Here is a 15,775-nt window from a genome sequence, read left to right as displayed (position 1 = left end):
GATTGGTTATAATCGGGCTTGGTCGGATATTTGGGACTGGGTCAGATGGGAAGGGGTTTGGATCCTGTTATAGAGATGGGCCAACTGGGATTGGTGTTTGGAGAGTGGGCCCGGGTCGTAAAGAGTAGGCTGGGTTAGTTAGGCTAAATGGGCTTGAATGCTAGGGTTTGAGATTTGTGGAACAACACCACAATTTTTTTTATGAGCAGCAGAAAAAAACGAATTTTTTTTTTTGGCGTGAACAGTAACTTTTCTTTTTTTTTTTTTATTAAAGAAACTGACCAAAATACTAAACTGAAATTCTGTGTGAACAGTACCGCGATGAACAGTAGTATTTTTTTTTTTCAACTAAGACTGAAAATTGAAGAAGAAGAAAAAAACTGTTGCCTGTACCAAATATTCTTTTAGTTCGTGCTGTTCCAACAGATTTTGGGAAGGAAATATGAATAAATTTTGGATTAAAGAAAAGAAATTACCCATGGTTCGGCTCTGATACCAAATTTGATGTAGGATGAATAAGAAAGAAAGAAGAAGGAACGGGGAGGAGAAATAAAGAGAAGGGAGAAGAGGAGAAGAAACCAGGGGAAGAGAGGGGAGGGAGAAAACGGCTGCAAGCCACCAAAAATATTTCAATTCTAATTCATCATTAACTGTCTCAAATGAGAAACAAAACAGAAATAAATAACAGAACACAAACCCTAAAGAGAAGGGTTTGGGCCAAACCCACTAAACAAGCCCAATAACGAAAATATAAACAATAGTCCAAATAAAATATGACTAAGAGTCCAAATAGAAAATAAATAATAAATGGATGTCCGCATCACTATGGCTCTTCATTGCAATTTCCAAAGTTATTCTACCACAAAAGAGATACATTGTTGTCATCCACAAACTGTGAGAAAATGTCACCACTGATGTATCCTTTGTCAAATATCAATCATCTTTTGACAACATCTATCCCCAGGGGGAAAGTCGGTTTAGTGACAAAGATAGCAGTAAACGAAAATAGGTACTACGAAAGTGAGACTGATTTGTTGCTAGAACATTTTCTTCAAGGTAAGTGTAGAGGATAATTTAAAGTATAGATATGTAACCCTATCTAAAAGCTTAAGCTTTTAATCAAGTGATTAAGGATGATATCAGAGCAAGAAAGGTCCCGGGTTGAAGTCTCACTGTCACACATATAAATAAATTGTGCACATGCTAGGCTTTAAATGGGGAAAAAAAAAAAAAAAAATTACATTTCTTCAGAATGATGTATATACTATAAGAGATAAGAAAGAATATAATTCCTACCTTAGCCCCTTACTATTCTAAAGCTTCTATTTTGGCCCTTACAAGTCAATTGTATACTCTAACTCTCACCCTCAAGTTGGCGTACAGATATCACACATGCCCAAATTGGATAGCAACATATAGATCGGACCATTAGCAGCTGCTATGTCATTATTTCAGCCAGTGAATCTACACTCATACTGTATGGAACCTCAATATTTCCAGAGATGAGGTTATCCTTGACATAGTTCTTGTCAAGCTCAATGTGCATCACTAAGAAGAATTTTCAGCTATGTAAGTTCAGTGTTGCATGATGAAGAGCACGATATTCAGCATTGGTATTAAATAACGACACCACAATTTGTTTCTTTCTCCTCCAAGTTACCAGATTGCCTTCAACAAATGATACATATCCTGATGTAGACTTCCTATCCAATCTTGTTCCAGTAAAGTCAGAATCTATATAGCTTACAATATTTAGATGCCAAGGTTTAGAATTGCCTAAAGAGAATTTTAAATATGCCAAGATATGATTTACCGTTGCATTTGCAAGCACTAGAATTATGCATAACTTGACTCACAGTACTTACTGCACAAGACAAGTCAGGCATCATATGCGTCGGATAGATCAACTTCCCTACTAGTCTTTGATATCTTTCTTTCTAAAACATTTTCTTCAAGGTAAGGTATCTACTCGATAATAGAGAGATTAGAGATGATTAAATGGAGATTAAAGCAATAACAAACTAAGCCTTGTTCACAATGGATACTGAGTAAAGAAGGTGGAGATTAAAACTTTAGGTACCCTATCTATGATTGCATGAAGCATGTCGAGATTAATCTACTGTTCATTAAAGAAAATCTTGAAACAGATAAGTGAGCATGCCCTATGTGTCTTCTTTTAAACTCTTGGCCAATGTACTTACCAAGGGTCTTCCTAGTTCAACATTTTATCAAATCATGAACAAGTTATGAATGCAAAATATTTAGTATTTGCTTAAGGAGGAATATCGGAGATATGGGAATTATTATAGCAAATTAATTATCCCACTCCTTCTACAAATAGTCATGTACTATTGTCAAATTTACTAGATGCACACTTAGCCGTTTTCATACAACTCCTAGATATCAGATCTCTAATTAGACTAGGGTTATTCCTTTATTATTTTCCATGGAAAGATTCATGATATTGATAGAATATTTTTGCTGCATTCGTTAACATTAATGGAAAAGGTAATATATTTCAATTGACCTAGTATTGGAAAAGTGTAACTTCAAGAAACAATTAGACATTGCTCCACAGTCTAGTCCAGTGTGTGAATAGGAAACATCTTAACTTTTAAAAAACGGAAATATCCAACAAAAACATGGGAGAATTTGTACTCTCTAAGTGTCCAAAACAGAGGATGAAAAATGGCATCTTTGAAACTTAAGGGAAGCCTAATACCAATTACAATTACTTTGACAATAGCAAATATCTTAAAGGAACTAATTCTAGTTATTTGCTTATATTTGCAAAGGAAATATATTCTATAACTTAACTTCGTAAGATTTCTCTGATACTTATCTGGAGTCAGTTACTTGGATCATCTTACTCCACCCTGTTCAATAAAGGATCATCTCCAAGGCTAAAAGATCAAAGAGATGCACATATATTATATCCTAAAAAACTTATGATTTGATTATGTGAAGCCAATGAACTATTCAGCGTCTTAATCTTATAAAAATTAGGAGCAACTAATTACTTTTATTTGTATGTGCAAACTCACTAGTATGGAACCACTTGTGGCTTCGAGTTAAAATTCAAACTGTCCATGCAATTGTCCTAAAGATAAGGAAAACAACTAACCATTTTATTTAGTATCATGCAAAATTTTGCAGAATAATAAATCTTCTTACAAAATTCAATTAAAAGACATTAAAGGACTTAATAGTGTTCTTAGTCCAACTCTTTTTGAATAAATGAACTATTATCACTAAAAAGAAGTTCCAATTCATCATCCCATCAATACTGAGTAAAATCATATCAGCGCATACGAAAGCTGTATAGAACAAGGTATCAGAAAAACCAAAAACTGCTAAAAAAAATTATTCAACTAGAAATAACAGACTAACTGTAGTAGGAAATATTATTCACACTCTTAGTTAATTGACCAAGAACTGACAAGCTGCAAGCAAAAGGACATAGTTCCAGTAAAGGGAAGATTGCAGAGCTTACTTTGCTAATTGACTTGATGAGAGTTCGAGTGCCAGAAGGGTAGCTAATGCACCGCCCAAACTATGACCAGTCACGCAAATATGCCATTTGGGAAGAAGCTCCAGCAAATCATCTCTGGCACAAAACACACTTATATTTTAATGAAGGGGGAAAAAACACGATCCTTCACAATTGTGTTCAGCAGCAATTATGTTCACTCGGAGAAACATGGAAGCTATGGTTATAAATCCACAACACTTGCTTCCCTTTGCAACATAAGGAGAAATAGTGCTCTGTGATGATGATGTTTGCTTGGGAAAAAAAAATCAGATTACGGTTAGAATGCATAATACTCTCTTCATACTAAATTGAAGTCATGAAACTAAAAATGACATAAGCCTAAATAAGAGTAAAAACCATTACATCACATGAAAAAAAAAAAAAAATGGAATACGCAATTAGTTAAATCATTGAAGGATTTTGATTTGATGTCATGATCTTGATTTACATGAATCAAAAACAAATTGATAGTTTTAGAGACATGACATCTCAGATCAAATGTAAATTCCGGACATCACAAACTAAGAAAGGCTACGACCAAAAATAATCGAACAAAATCTGTTTGATATTAGATGATAAAGGAAAGCATAGAAGGCCTTGGAGAATCTCCAGTTATAAAAGCTAAGTTTTACACAAAAAGTAATGGCTGGGGGAAGAATCTTTGTCTGCTGGAAAAATCTTCCAGGAAAAAAATAAATAAATAAATAAAATAAAAAAATAGAAGAGAGCCAAGATCAGCCATGCATCACATGCCTGCAAAGTCAGATACAAGAATACTGGTAGAAGAATCAATAGGATCAGATTATAGAATCGGCCACCATTTTTTGTAAACTAATAACTTAAGTTGTCAAAAGCAGGAAGCAAATGAGATTCCAGAAATAGAAAACACAAGGCTTATGGATGGGTTGTGCATGTGAAAATTCATAAACACAACTGGTACATCACAAAGTTGTCAAAGGGTCTGAATGCCTTTCGAATGAGGGTTTCTTCTCGTTAAATAGGAAAATTGTTCCTTAATTACAATCTACAATCAATGTGTTACAGCCTATAATCAATGTGTAATTAATACAAGATTTCACTAAACAAGGTAGTTCTTACCTATGTAATCTTCCCTAAATCAAGGAAACTATATACAGCAGTTTGTCTATTTAAAGAATATATGATGTACAAGGAACACACAGCTTTAGATTAACAAAAGTTATCACAGTAAACCGAGTTGTCATACTTTAAATCACAGTATAGAAGCAGAAGGAGAACAATATTGGCATTAAAATGATTCAATGCGTAAAAATCCTTAAAATTTTGCATCTATGAAGACAAGCTAATTAAGAGCAGCAGGAACAACTAGAAAATAAATATCACGAGCTTATATGAAAAACCTAGATGTCAAACAAAATTGTAGTTAAAGAAATTTGGTTCTCGAAATTGTCAAAATGCTTTTGTGAATTAGAAACATATATGTTATTAAAAGTTCAGAAACAGAGGACTACCTGTAACCAACAGCCTGCTTAATGAGCAAGATAAGCCTAGTCCGTACTGAATCATATGCACTCAAAAAACCACTGTGAACCTGCAGATATCAATAACTATTCAATGATTAATAAGTTAGATGGATAATATACGTGTTAGATAAAAGAAATTATAGGTCTAAGTAAAATAAATTGATCATACCTGAACTTCTTGCTTAAAATCACCGCCTATCCTTTCAGGATTTAGTCTACACACGAATTGAACAAGTCAGCAACAATAACACAAAGTCAAGGTTTGAAGCAGATGCTAAAGGTATCATCAGTGACGAAGAGGAGATGTGAAATGTATGCTAGATATATGATGTTGCTCGGCTAGGATGGAAACTTTATGATATGACTTGGTAGGAAAGATCAGTTACAATACTTTCAACAAATTTTATGTCTGCCAAATTGTTAACCTACAATATGAACCGGCATTTATTTTTTCCCATGTAGACATTATAAACATGAAAGGTTTTATCAATTCAAGTTAGAAGTCTGATGTCTGACTGATGACTCCCAATATTATGTACTGAAGTGCCACGCTGTTGTAAAAAGTCAATAGTAGATAAAGGAAACATGGCAGACTTCCTCTGGTTTTGCTTCCCCTAAATTCTGAACCAGGTGATATTACTAGTTCACTAAAAGGTTCGAGGAACAGATGTTTATTTTAATTTAAAATATAATACTAAGAAGACCTTATATTTTGTGTAACAAATGCATTACCCGGCAGGAACAAGCATCAAATCTGTCCGTAGATCCTTCCATCTAGACTGGATAAATTAAATATTAGCATTTCAACCTGAAAAAGAAATATTACTATACCACTGGTTTGTATAATAACCTACCTGTTCAGTTCCCCTAAAAGCAACAACAAGTCTTCTCCTTTCAGGATCACGCCAAAGTGACACCTACAGCACTTGTAAAGTTCAAGATCAGTGAAAATAATTTTTTGGATCATACAACCAGGTAAAAATAGGACAATCTTAACTCATCTACTATCCAGATACATAAAGATGCAAGATGCATGCTGACTATTTAGATACAAACTTACCTGAGTGTCGGTGGAAGCATTATCCAAGAAACTGATCTTTTCGAATTCAGATCTGATAAATGTTGGATGGCCCACAGCATTCGCTAGCATTGCCCAAGCCTCCATGGCACTTTCTGCTGTTGAGAAGAGTGCCCTCATCTCCTCAGCTTTCCCCTCATCTAACACTAATCCATTTGGAGTACTTGTTAATTTTTTACTCTCAGTAGATATCGAAACATCCTTTTGCACTTGCAAAGCATCTTCATTGGTCTCACTCTGTCCTTTAAGGCCTGCACCTTTGTTTAATTTAGAAACTGCAGCATTTAAAACCATCAACGTTCCTAATATGGAATCAGTTTGTCGTAATATATCTTGTGTTGCTTTCTTAATGTCCGGTAAAAATGTCTGAATACTGTTATTGGATATTAGACCAGATGATACATTGCCATTAGCCGCCTCCTGATTATCTGGAGTTGCAAGCCCAGACTCGACATAGCCTGCCTCTGCAATTTTACGCAAGTGCAAGCCAATACTATTTAGCAACTCAAATCTATCCCACTTTATTTTCTCAGGAGCAGGGCGACCATGGATAACATTTCGATTGACCCAATCAGCTAACTTCTTCCAAAAATGTTTATCAGACTGTGAAGCCTTGTCAACTTGACTTACTGGAGAGGAGTTAAATAAATCAGCGGTTGAATTACTAGTTGGGTTGGGCTTAGACCTAACGTTTTCTTCCTTTTGGCTCGTCTCATTTGAAGAGCCCTCTGAATTATTCTCCATCTTGGTCTCATCTATATCATCAGAAAACCAATCCTTCTGAAGATATGAATCATTAAACGACATTATCTGCCCAAAAGCAAACTGCACAAACTGGCGTGCTTGCACAGTTTCTGACCCAACAATCATCTTCAGTGCAGGTTCAAGGGCCTTTTTTTCAAGGAACTCTGTCACAAAAGGGATCCTCCACCACTTCTTTTCCTTGTCAATTATCTCAAAACTCTTGTACTTAATCTGAAACACATCATTCGGAAGAAGAATCAAATCCTATTTAGTAAAGCACACATACCAAGTCATTTCAGTTTGAGAATTTCACAGAGCATTTCAGCAACTCCCTCAATTTTATTAGCAAACGTAAGCATTTTATTAGCAGCACAATTGTCGAAATGTCTAAAGAATTTCTTGTTCCAGAAGTTCAAGAAAATAACAAAAATGATATATTTCCCTTTCTGGTTCATCAAATCAGAAAGATAGAATTGTTTGAATATAACGATGCAGACTTTAACTTGATATGGCCTTTTGCCATTTTTCAAAATTTCCATTGAAGGAAACTTGGACATCGAAAGGAATGGGACAGGATGGTCCAGCACTCACATGTTTCAACAAATATTGTTCAGGGAAAGGAGGGAGAAGTTGATGGAATTGGAAAGCAAATGGAAGAACAAGTCATGATGAAATTTTGGACTCAGATAACATGATTTCTCTTCTATGTGATGTCCTGCTTTTTTAAGAACTGATAAATACAAATGTGAAGTAAATTATCCCAATTACACATTTATAAACAAGATAAACAAATGAAATCATTGAGCCGTCTTATCTAAAAGCTGAAACAATTAGAGATTTAGAAAATGATTTATTTATATTTATATTTATATACTCAACATGGCCTCTATTTACATGTGGAATTGACATAATGGGATAAGAGTGAGAACTGAACAAACGACCATTGCACACTCGGATAGCATATTGCACCAACTCTTTTAATAGCAGAAGACAGTAAAAAGAGGGCGAATTTATTTATTTATGTATTTAAATCTTCAATAGCCTTCCTTTGTCTCCATTACTATTTGTCATTGTAATAGAAGCTTTCAGCAGGATGCTTGAAAAGGCTGTGGGAGAAGGTTTGTTAAGGGGCTTTATGGTTGATCAGCTGCAAGTATCTCATTTGCTATTTGCAGACGATACATTGATCTTCTGTGATGCAGATGTTCAGCAATTCAGGAACCTACGTTGTGTGCTCTGGTGCTTTGAAGCCGTATCTGGATTGGAAATAAATTTGGGAAAATCTGAGGCTATCACAATGGGGGAGGTCGATAATGTGGAGGAGTTTGCTGCTATATTGGGTTGCAGAACTGCCTATGACTTATCTTGGTCTTCCTTTGGGAGCACGGTTTAAGAGTAAACATATTTGGAATAGTATTATAGAAAAGATGGAGAGAAGGCTAGCGGGTTGGAAGCGTATGTATCTCTCAACGGCGGTCGTCTTACTCTCATAAAGTCCACATTGTCGAATCTCCCTACTTATTTCTTATCATTGTTTCCTATCCCTGTTGTAGTGGCAAAAAGGTTAGAGAGGATCCAAAGGAAGTTTCTTTGGGGAGGATTAATGGAGGAAAGGAAATTACATTTGGTTAATTGGGGTGTAATTTGTTCTCTTATAAGGTTAGGGGGTCTTGGATTGAGGAGCATCATACTGTTCAATAAGGTCTTGTTGGGCAAGTGGTTGTGGCAATTCGGTGTGGAGAGGGAGAGTTTTTGGAGAGAAAGGGGCAAAATATGATGTCATGGAAGGAGGATGGTGCTCAGTCAAGAATCGCGATTCTTATTGGGTGAGCTTATAGCGATATATCCGGCGAGGGTGGAACGATTTTCAAGATAGATTGACTTTTGCAGTGGGGAATAATACTACCATCAGTTTTTGGGATGATTGTTGGTGTGGAGAACAACCGCTGAAGGTGAAATTTCCCTCTTTATCTCGTATTGTGTTGGCACCGTTTGCTACAGTGAGTGATGTCTTAGATATACATAATGGGAGGTTCAGTTGGAATATTGTTTTTGGTAGAGGGATTACAAGATAAGGAATTGGACAATTATGCACTGTTTTTTACTTCTTTGTACGAGGTCCACATCAGGACAGGAGAGGCAGACTATAGTAGGTGGAGATTGACACGGGATGGGATTTTTTCAGTTGGTACTTATTTCAGATCTTTATTGGGTCCTGTACAGAGTTTATTCCCTTGGAAATTGGTGTGGAAATGTAAACTGCCTCCACGGATTGCATTCTTACTCTGGACAGTGGTCAGGGGTCAGGTGTTAACGATGGATAATCTACGAACAAGAGGTTTTTATGTTACAGAGTGGTGTTATATGTGTCGGAGGGACGGGGAGACGATTGATCACTTGTTTCTCCATTGTGATGCTGCTCGTTTACTATGGTACAATATTTTGGTATCACAACACATGGATTGGGTAATGCCGAGGCGTATGGAAGACGTGTTAAAGGCATGGAGGAAAAAAATTCTCGACAAGGATTGCAGCTTGCATGGGACCTTATTTCGGGTTCCATTGTATGGTATATATAGAGATAAAGAAACAGCTGCTGCTTTAATGAACAAACACAGACAATAGAGCAAATTAGAGAAATGTTTTATTTCACATTGTATACGTGGTTTAATGCTGCAACTACTAGGCATATAGATGGGCTGCCCAATTTTATGTTGTTCCTTTCTGCTTTAAATTGATAATACACTTCCCGTGTATTATGTATTGATTAATAAAATATTTGATTACCTTTCAAAAAAAAATTCAGTTCCTTTTTTTCTTTTTCATCCCAGTAGGACAAGCACTTTGTTCTTGACCTTCGCGTAAGTATCTCTAGATTTAAAATGGAATAATTATGACGATCATACATGTGGGAAGGAATATAATATATGAGACTGAATTAGGATGAAGAGAAAGAAATAGAAGAAATGGGACTATTCACATTTTAAAAGTCCCAACTTCAATCAAGCTGATCGACATGGGCAACCTATACTTTTTCCCTTTAAAATTAACTACTAGCAGGACAAGAATAAATTATCTGTCAGGACACATCATCTTATTTAACAGAGTGATAAGTTTTAGTAAAGTAATAAATTAGTGAATTGATATACAAAGTAACTCCAAACTGTACTGCTCAACTACATGAAGTTCAATTTTGGATAGCAAATCACTGTTTTAAGGAGACCAGCAAGAAATTATATCAAACTACACTTAATAGACATGTAATATCATTTACCCTTCTGGTATAGAATTATGGCCATTCAACATACCTCTAGCTGTATCTTCCCACCACCTCCCATCCCTTCTAGATCAAGCAGCACTTCATGTGGATTTCCTGGCAGAAGATGATTTTGTCTTTTAGCTAACTTTCTAATGTGCTTATGCTCTATCTTCTCAGATATTACGCATGCATTGGTTGTCACTAATACCATGACATTTAGCTTACCAATACAAGGTCCTAGTTGAAACAATGATACGATATCAATTCACATGTTGTGGGCTGCTTGTGGGACATAAGTCATAATTATACAAGGTCCTAATTGAAACAATGGCGCTTGGCAGTATCACAATTCATGCTAGATCATCATTTGAAACCTCGATATGTTGCATGCATTTCTTTATATCTTACCATCACAGAGGTTTTCCAAGTATACGGCAGTATTTCCCATGCGCTTGTGTGGAGTCACAACATTTGCATCCCAAGCTGCAACCTAGAGTTTTATATTTTGCAAAAGAGCAGCAGAAAATAGTCAAAACACATGATTATATGACTGTCATTACAGTATGAAATAATTTTTTTTGATGCAGAAACGTTCTATTTCTTATGAGAAGGAACCTCGTGAATTACTTTATGCATATTATGCAGAAAAATCGAGAATAGTTTTAAAAAAATATTCCTATTTTTCTTAAATTTACACACGAAGGTCACTTTCCACACATTTCATGTGGCAAGTCCTTTATTTTCTATGCATCAAAATTTTCAACACAAGGGGACATCCTTTTCAACCCATTAAGAAACAATAAGAACCATTTTGCAAGCTAAAAATTATTAATTGTGGAAAACTAGAAAGTACAACATAAAGATACATTTTGTAAATGTATAATTTTAAAGAATTTTAATTTGCGTACCACTTATCAAGGCTATGGTCAGATTCTTTTCATATATGATCCATGATATCTATTTCAGATCCTGAAAGAAATGCTAACTTGTGATCTCATGCAAATGGTGCATGCAGAAACTTGACCTGGAACCATTTTTCTTTCTAAATCTAGTGCAAAACATAGACTCCTGTAGTTCTATTCGTCAAATTATAAGCAGAAAGAAAGAGATAAAGGATGTAAGGTTGTTGGTCACCAGATTAGTTTGATCATAAAAGAAAGCTCCATAACAATTTGCTACAACCTGAAGATTCTGTTCTGGTGGTTGCTTGATATTTAAACTAAACTCCTCGTTCCATGTGGGTTCTTTTGTCCTGCCACAGTTATTTACTTAGCATAAGATGATTGAACGAAGCAAACATCAGCCCAATAAAGACTGCAAATATGCCAGTTATCTAGAACATAAATAATGAAAAAACTAAAAGACGAGAAAGAAGAAAACTCTTCTAGCCCAGTTGACTAGAAATTTAAAAAAATTCCAGAACATCGTGCCCAGAAATTAAAAAATAAACAAATCCCAGAACACTGTGCTTCCACTAAGCCTATAAACACTCGCTAAATAAAATATTCAACAAGTGCCAGAAGCTGAACCAAGAAGAGAATCCCCTGGCACATAATTTTTTTGACTTTTTAGAAGGCATTAAGTCCTCATCCGTTATCTCTTACATTTTCATTTCTCAAATCATTTGTAACTAAAATAGAAGAATAAATAGATTCCACCCAGTACATGCAGGTCCAAAGTCTAAAATATCAGGAGCAGGCAAGGTTTGTTGAGACAAGATTCAAATCCAACATGCAATGGACCAAGAAATATTTTCTTCTTTCACTTCTTTTTTCTCTGGGGAGGAGGATGTTTTTGTTTATGAACAGGACTTACCCCCATTTGACCTTGCTTTTGACCACTTGACAATCTAATTGCATGACCACGTAAGGATCACTCGTTCCCTGAGAGTGGAACATGATTCACAAGAAAACAGATGAAACATTGATCAGGAGATGCATGTAAATCACTGTAAATCATTTCTCAACTCAAGGAATGATAAAACTATTTTTATGGCAGAAAAGCAAAAGAGGAAAGTTTATGGACATAATTGAAATTTCAACTACTTTCTGATATAAAAAGAATTAGATGATATTATCCTACCCATGGATCCATAGCAGGAAAATTAAAACCTTTCTTTAACTTTATGAACAACTGGCCATCATAAATTTCATGAACAAATGACCTGCAATGAATCAATTTTGCAGGTTTAAGACAATATGATGATTCTCAAAAAAAGAAAAAGAAAAGAAAAAAGACAATATGATGGCAGGCATCCAGCCCGTGAAGGATAAAATTATGATTACATAAGAACTACATTTGCTCACATCAAGTCTGTATGCAGATTCACACATAAAAATTACGAAAATGTACATCCTCAAAGTTTTTACAAGAAATTGGGGACAACGTAGTTCTACTGGGACAGATGAAAAGCACATTATAGTAATCAGTTTAAACTAAACTTCATCTCACATAATTTTAGCTGCTACAATATGAATGTAGATTTTTGGGGGATTGGTGTCTTATAAATATGTCGAGTTTCATGGATTCCAATGAATGCAAAATTTCCTCATAAAACTTTACAATTGAATCATGTTAATAGCACGAGTTGTTAGGCTGTAGATAGACGTCTAATCTTCCAATTACCAGCTATATAATATACAATGCTTTCTATAAACATGGTTAGAGCTTTGAATTTGTTTCAGTGCTTGAACCAGATGTCTGGGTGTGAATCTACTCTTTCCAATTCAACAAGCCTTACTTTACAAAGCTTATCCCTTTCAACACCAAACCGATTGCTTCTAAAGCCCAAATTTCAAGCTCTTCAAGCTCAGTTTCTTACATTTCTGATCTAAAAACTGAAAAAATTAATAAATAAATAAAAAATCAACCTTCAATGAAACTTACATAGGCTGTCCAGTGCCATTTTCACCCTAAAGCTCAAAAGGTAGCAAGTCTACTGTTGTCTTCCATTGCTTTCCTTTACTACTACCAAGGTATGTTAACTAAAATTTTACATTTCTCGATAAAATAATGAGAGAACGTATGTTATTCCGAAAATGTGAGCTCAAAAAGTGTTCATACTTCATATCTAATGTTTACTGGGTAAGATAACATCTTCTTGAGCATGGGAAACACTATCTAGCATTTTCAATAATGTTTCTTACTCTTGCTATTTCAATAAACGGACTATTCCAACATTTGGTGATACTAAGGTATCAAAAATTAAATGCTATAAGATATTAGCCTTCCCAAAATTAGATCATGGGCCAAGATGAAATGCTAAAATGCTCAGTTCAGCATCTTAACAAAGATCATACTCTACTTCTATGTAATGTAAAAGAGTTATTTTAAAATTCCTAGTTTCATAATTGTGAGAGAATAAAGTAACATACTGCGAAAGAAACACCGTCCGACAATTTGCTGCATCAATCTTGCGCTTGCTGACAGTTTCCTTACAAGGAACATACAAGAAATCAATGAAGCAAGTCAAATTAAACAACTCTTAATTATACAAAAATGCCATTCGAAAAGAATTCGTGTCAATTTTTTAAGCAAAGAAAGAAGAAAGTGCCACGTGCACATGTATGAATTAATATAGTCTCCTTATAATCCATTTTCATCTTAATTTCATAGGTCCTTTTGGTTAATAACTCATAGCCCTAAAAAATTAATCACATTAACAGCCTTTTTCACTTGACTAGGATAAGATATCCCATTAGAAGATCAGTTTTCTTGGGAAATGATGTTTAATTGATGCGGAACAAGAGCTTTAACTGAGCTATAACTAGAGTTAAAGTGAAAACAGGAAATCATATCTCAATTCTTTTGGCTATACTTATATGTTGCTCTACAAAATATTAAAATCCGATGAAAAAACACAAATTTAGAAAAATCAGTGATCATAACTCTTTCTTTTTGGGTGACGAAGACAAAACAACCTAAAATGCACAATATTCAGCTTTACAATACAATACATAATAATATCATACACCAAATCAAAATAATGAATCAAAATTTTAAAAACACGAACAAAGGGTTAAACTAAAGTATACAAGAAGTTACAGGAGGGGTATTGTAGGCCTCAAATGCAAAACCAGCAAGAATGACTGCCAAATTGATATCAAATGGAGGCCTCTCATTCTCATACTCCTCTCTCTTTTCACTTAAAACGGACTCATAAATCTCAGTACTACTACTATTACCGCTGCTGCTGGTTTTGTAATACCCAGAAACTCTTGAATTCAAAACCCTCTTGGACAAAAATAGTTTCTTGGGGAGCAAGAGTTTCTTGGAGAATGAAAATGATTTGGGGTTCTTGAAATGAAGAAGTTCATGCGAACAGAAAAGGTGGGATTGAAGAGTGGCCATCGATTAGAATGTAGAGATCATGTAGCAGCTTTTGCAATTTCCGTAGTGAAATAAGGAGATTTTTGGAGGGGACTGGGGCCCGGGTGTGGGGAGTGGTCGGTTGGTGATCCTACGGCGGCGTTCCTGTGGGTAATACGTAGAGCTTTAGTAAGAAAGTACGAGAAAATTGGTGGCGCCAAGCCGTTAACGGTCAATATTGGTTTTTAACTGTATTTATTTCAATTAAACTGGATGTACAAGTTTTATACATGAGTCTTATAGAGGTCGGGTCACGTGGGCCCCGATGTATTCAAAAATGGCCAAAAAAATGTCGACCCCATCACTATGAGTAGTCTGTAAAACATCTGTCAGTTTTCTTTTTGTACAAGCAGCTCGATTCGTTTATGAAGCTAAAACGAACACAAAGCCAAACACTTCACATTTACACCGAGATATTAGTAATTATATTGTACTTCGTGAATTTGTATCCCCGCAGATTATCCCTACAAATAACGTGAAAACTTTATTTTTCATTTCATCTAGTTTTGTTTTATGCAATTTGGAAATTGTTTATAACGAAGTTCAGTCCCTCGCCAAAATTTGAACTATGTTAAAAACAAATTTTATGAGAATTAGAATAGAAGATTGCCTAAATACATGAAATATCTATTTTCTTTTAACGAACTTATAATTTTTTTTCATTAAATGTGGCTTCAATTCTGTACTCTAATTAAAAATAATAATAATAATAATAATAATAATAATAATAATAATAATAATAATAATAATAAAAAAGAGCTTCTATGATTATGTCGAATTATTGTAAAAGGAGACGTCGATAGAAATTTTTTGAAATTGACAAAAGTTAGACGGGACAATATCACATGGTGGCATAAGACCATTAGAAGGATCCTGAACTTTTTCTCCTTTAACATGTGTTTTGGATTCCCATTCAAACTTCAAAAGTAAATGCTTTTTCCTCCTTATTTAATTTTTTTTATTTTTTATTTTTTATTTTTATTATTTTTCTTTTTGAGGGTAAGAGACCCCTACCTTCTCTTCCTCCTTTAAGATAGTGTTATAAAAGAAGGTTAATGATTAGCTATTGACTAATTTTTAAAGCTTCTTCGACTTAATTAAGTCACTTTAGGCAAGGCGAGTCCTATTATGAGGTATTTAACTGAAATCGGTTAGTGTTTGTGCGTAACACATTAAAAGGTATGAATTACAAATTTGTTACATATCACAATAACTTCGAGAAACACAAGTTAAAAATTTTTTTGGAATGATGCATTCAAATTTTTTTCATTAGAGTTGTCGGGAATCCTTTC

General features: G+C 34.8%; 1 protein-coding gene across 10 annotated transcripts in view; it reads right to left on the bottom strand.

Moving 5' to 3' along the window:
* The window catches only part of LOC111393637, a 21,545-nt gene extending 6,889 nt beyond the window's left edge, over positions 1-14,656 (bottom strand). For 2 of the 10 annotated variants that reach the window (XR_002702459.1, XR_002702460.1), the window contains exons 1-13: positions 14,160-14,656; positions 13,490-13,548; positions 12,198-12,279; positions 11,931-11,998; positions 11,250-11,367; positions 10,524-10,605; positions 10,165-10,229; positions 6,095-7,087; positions 5,889-5,951; positions 5,767-5,813; positions 5,204-5,249; positions 5,023-5,102; positions 3,494-3,607 (exon numbers count right to left, since the gene is read on the bottom strand). Coding sequence is in view for 8 of the 10 variants with exons in the window: in XM_023019277.1 (XP_022875045.1) it covers positions 2,867-2,876; positions 3,494-3,607; positions 5,023-5,102; positions 5,204-5,249; positions 5,767-5,813; positions 5,889-5,951; positions 6,095-7,087; positions 10,165-10,229; positions 10,524-10,605; positions 11,250-11,367; positions 11,931-11,998; positions 12,198-12,279; positions 13,490-13,548; positions 14,160-14,465 (2,133 nt within the window). In the remaining 2 variants the exon portion in view is untranslated. Of the gene's footprint in view, positions 1-268; positions 2,877-3,489; positions 3,608-5,022; positions 5,103-5,203; positions 5,250-5,766; positions 5,814-5,888; positions 5,952-6,094; positions 7,088-10,164; positions 10,230-10,523; positions 10,606-11,249; positions 11,368-11,930; positions 11,999-12,197; positions 12,280-13,489; positions 13,549-14,149 lie in introns of those variants that run through there. The other 8 variants (XM_023019277.1, XM_023019274.1, XM_023019275.1 and 5 more) reach the window with 8 other exon arrangements.
* Between the last annotated feature and the right edge of the window lie 1,119 nt (positions 14,657-15,775).

The sequence above is a fragment of the Olea europaea genome, chromosome 4 (assembly GCF_002742605.1).
Source record: "Olea europaea var. sylvestris chromosome 4, O_europaea_v1, whole genome shotgun sequence".
Classification (NCBI taxonomy): Eukaryota; Viridiplantae; Streptophyta; class Magnoliopsida; order Lamiales; family Oleaceae; genus Olea; species Olea europaea.
The sequence above is the reverse complement of the archived record's forward strand: the minus strand, read 5'-3'. Positions and strand labels throughout refer to the sequence as shown.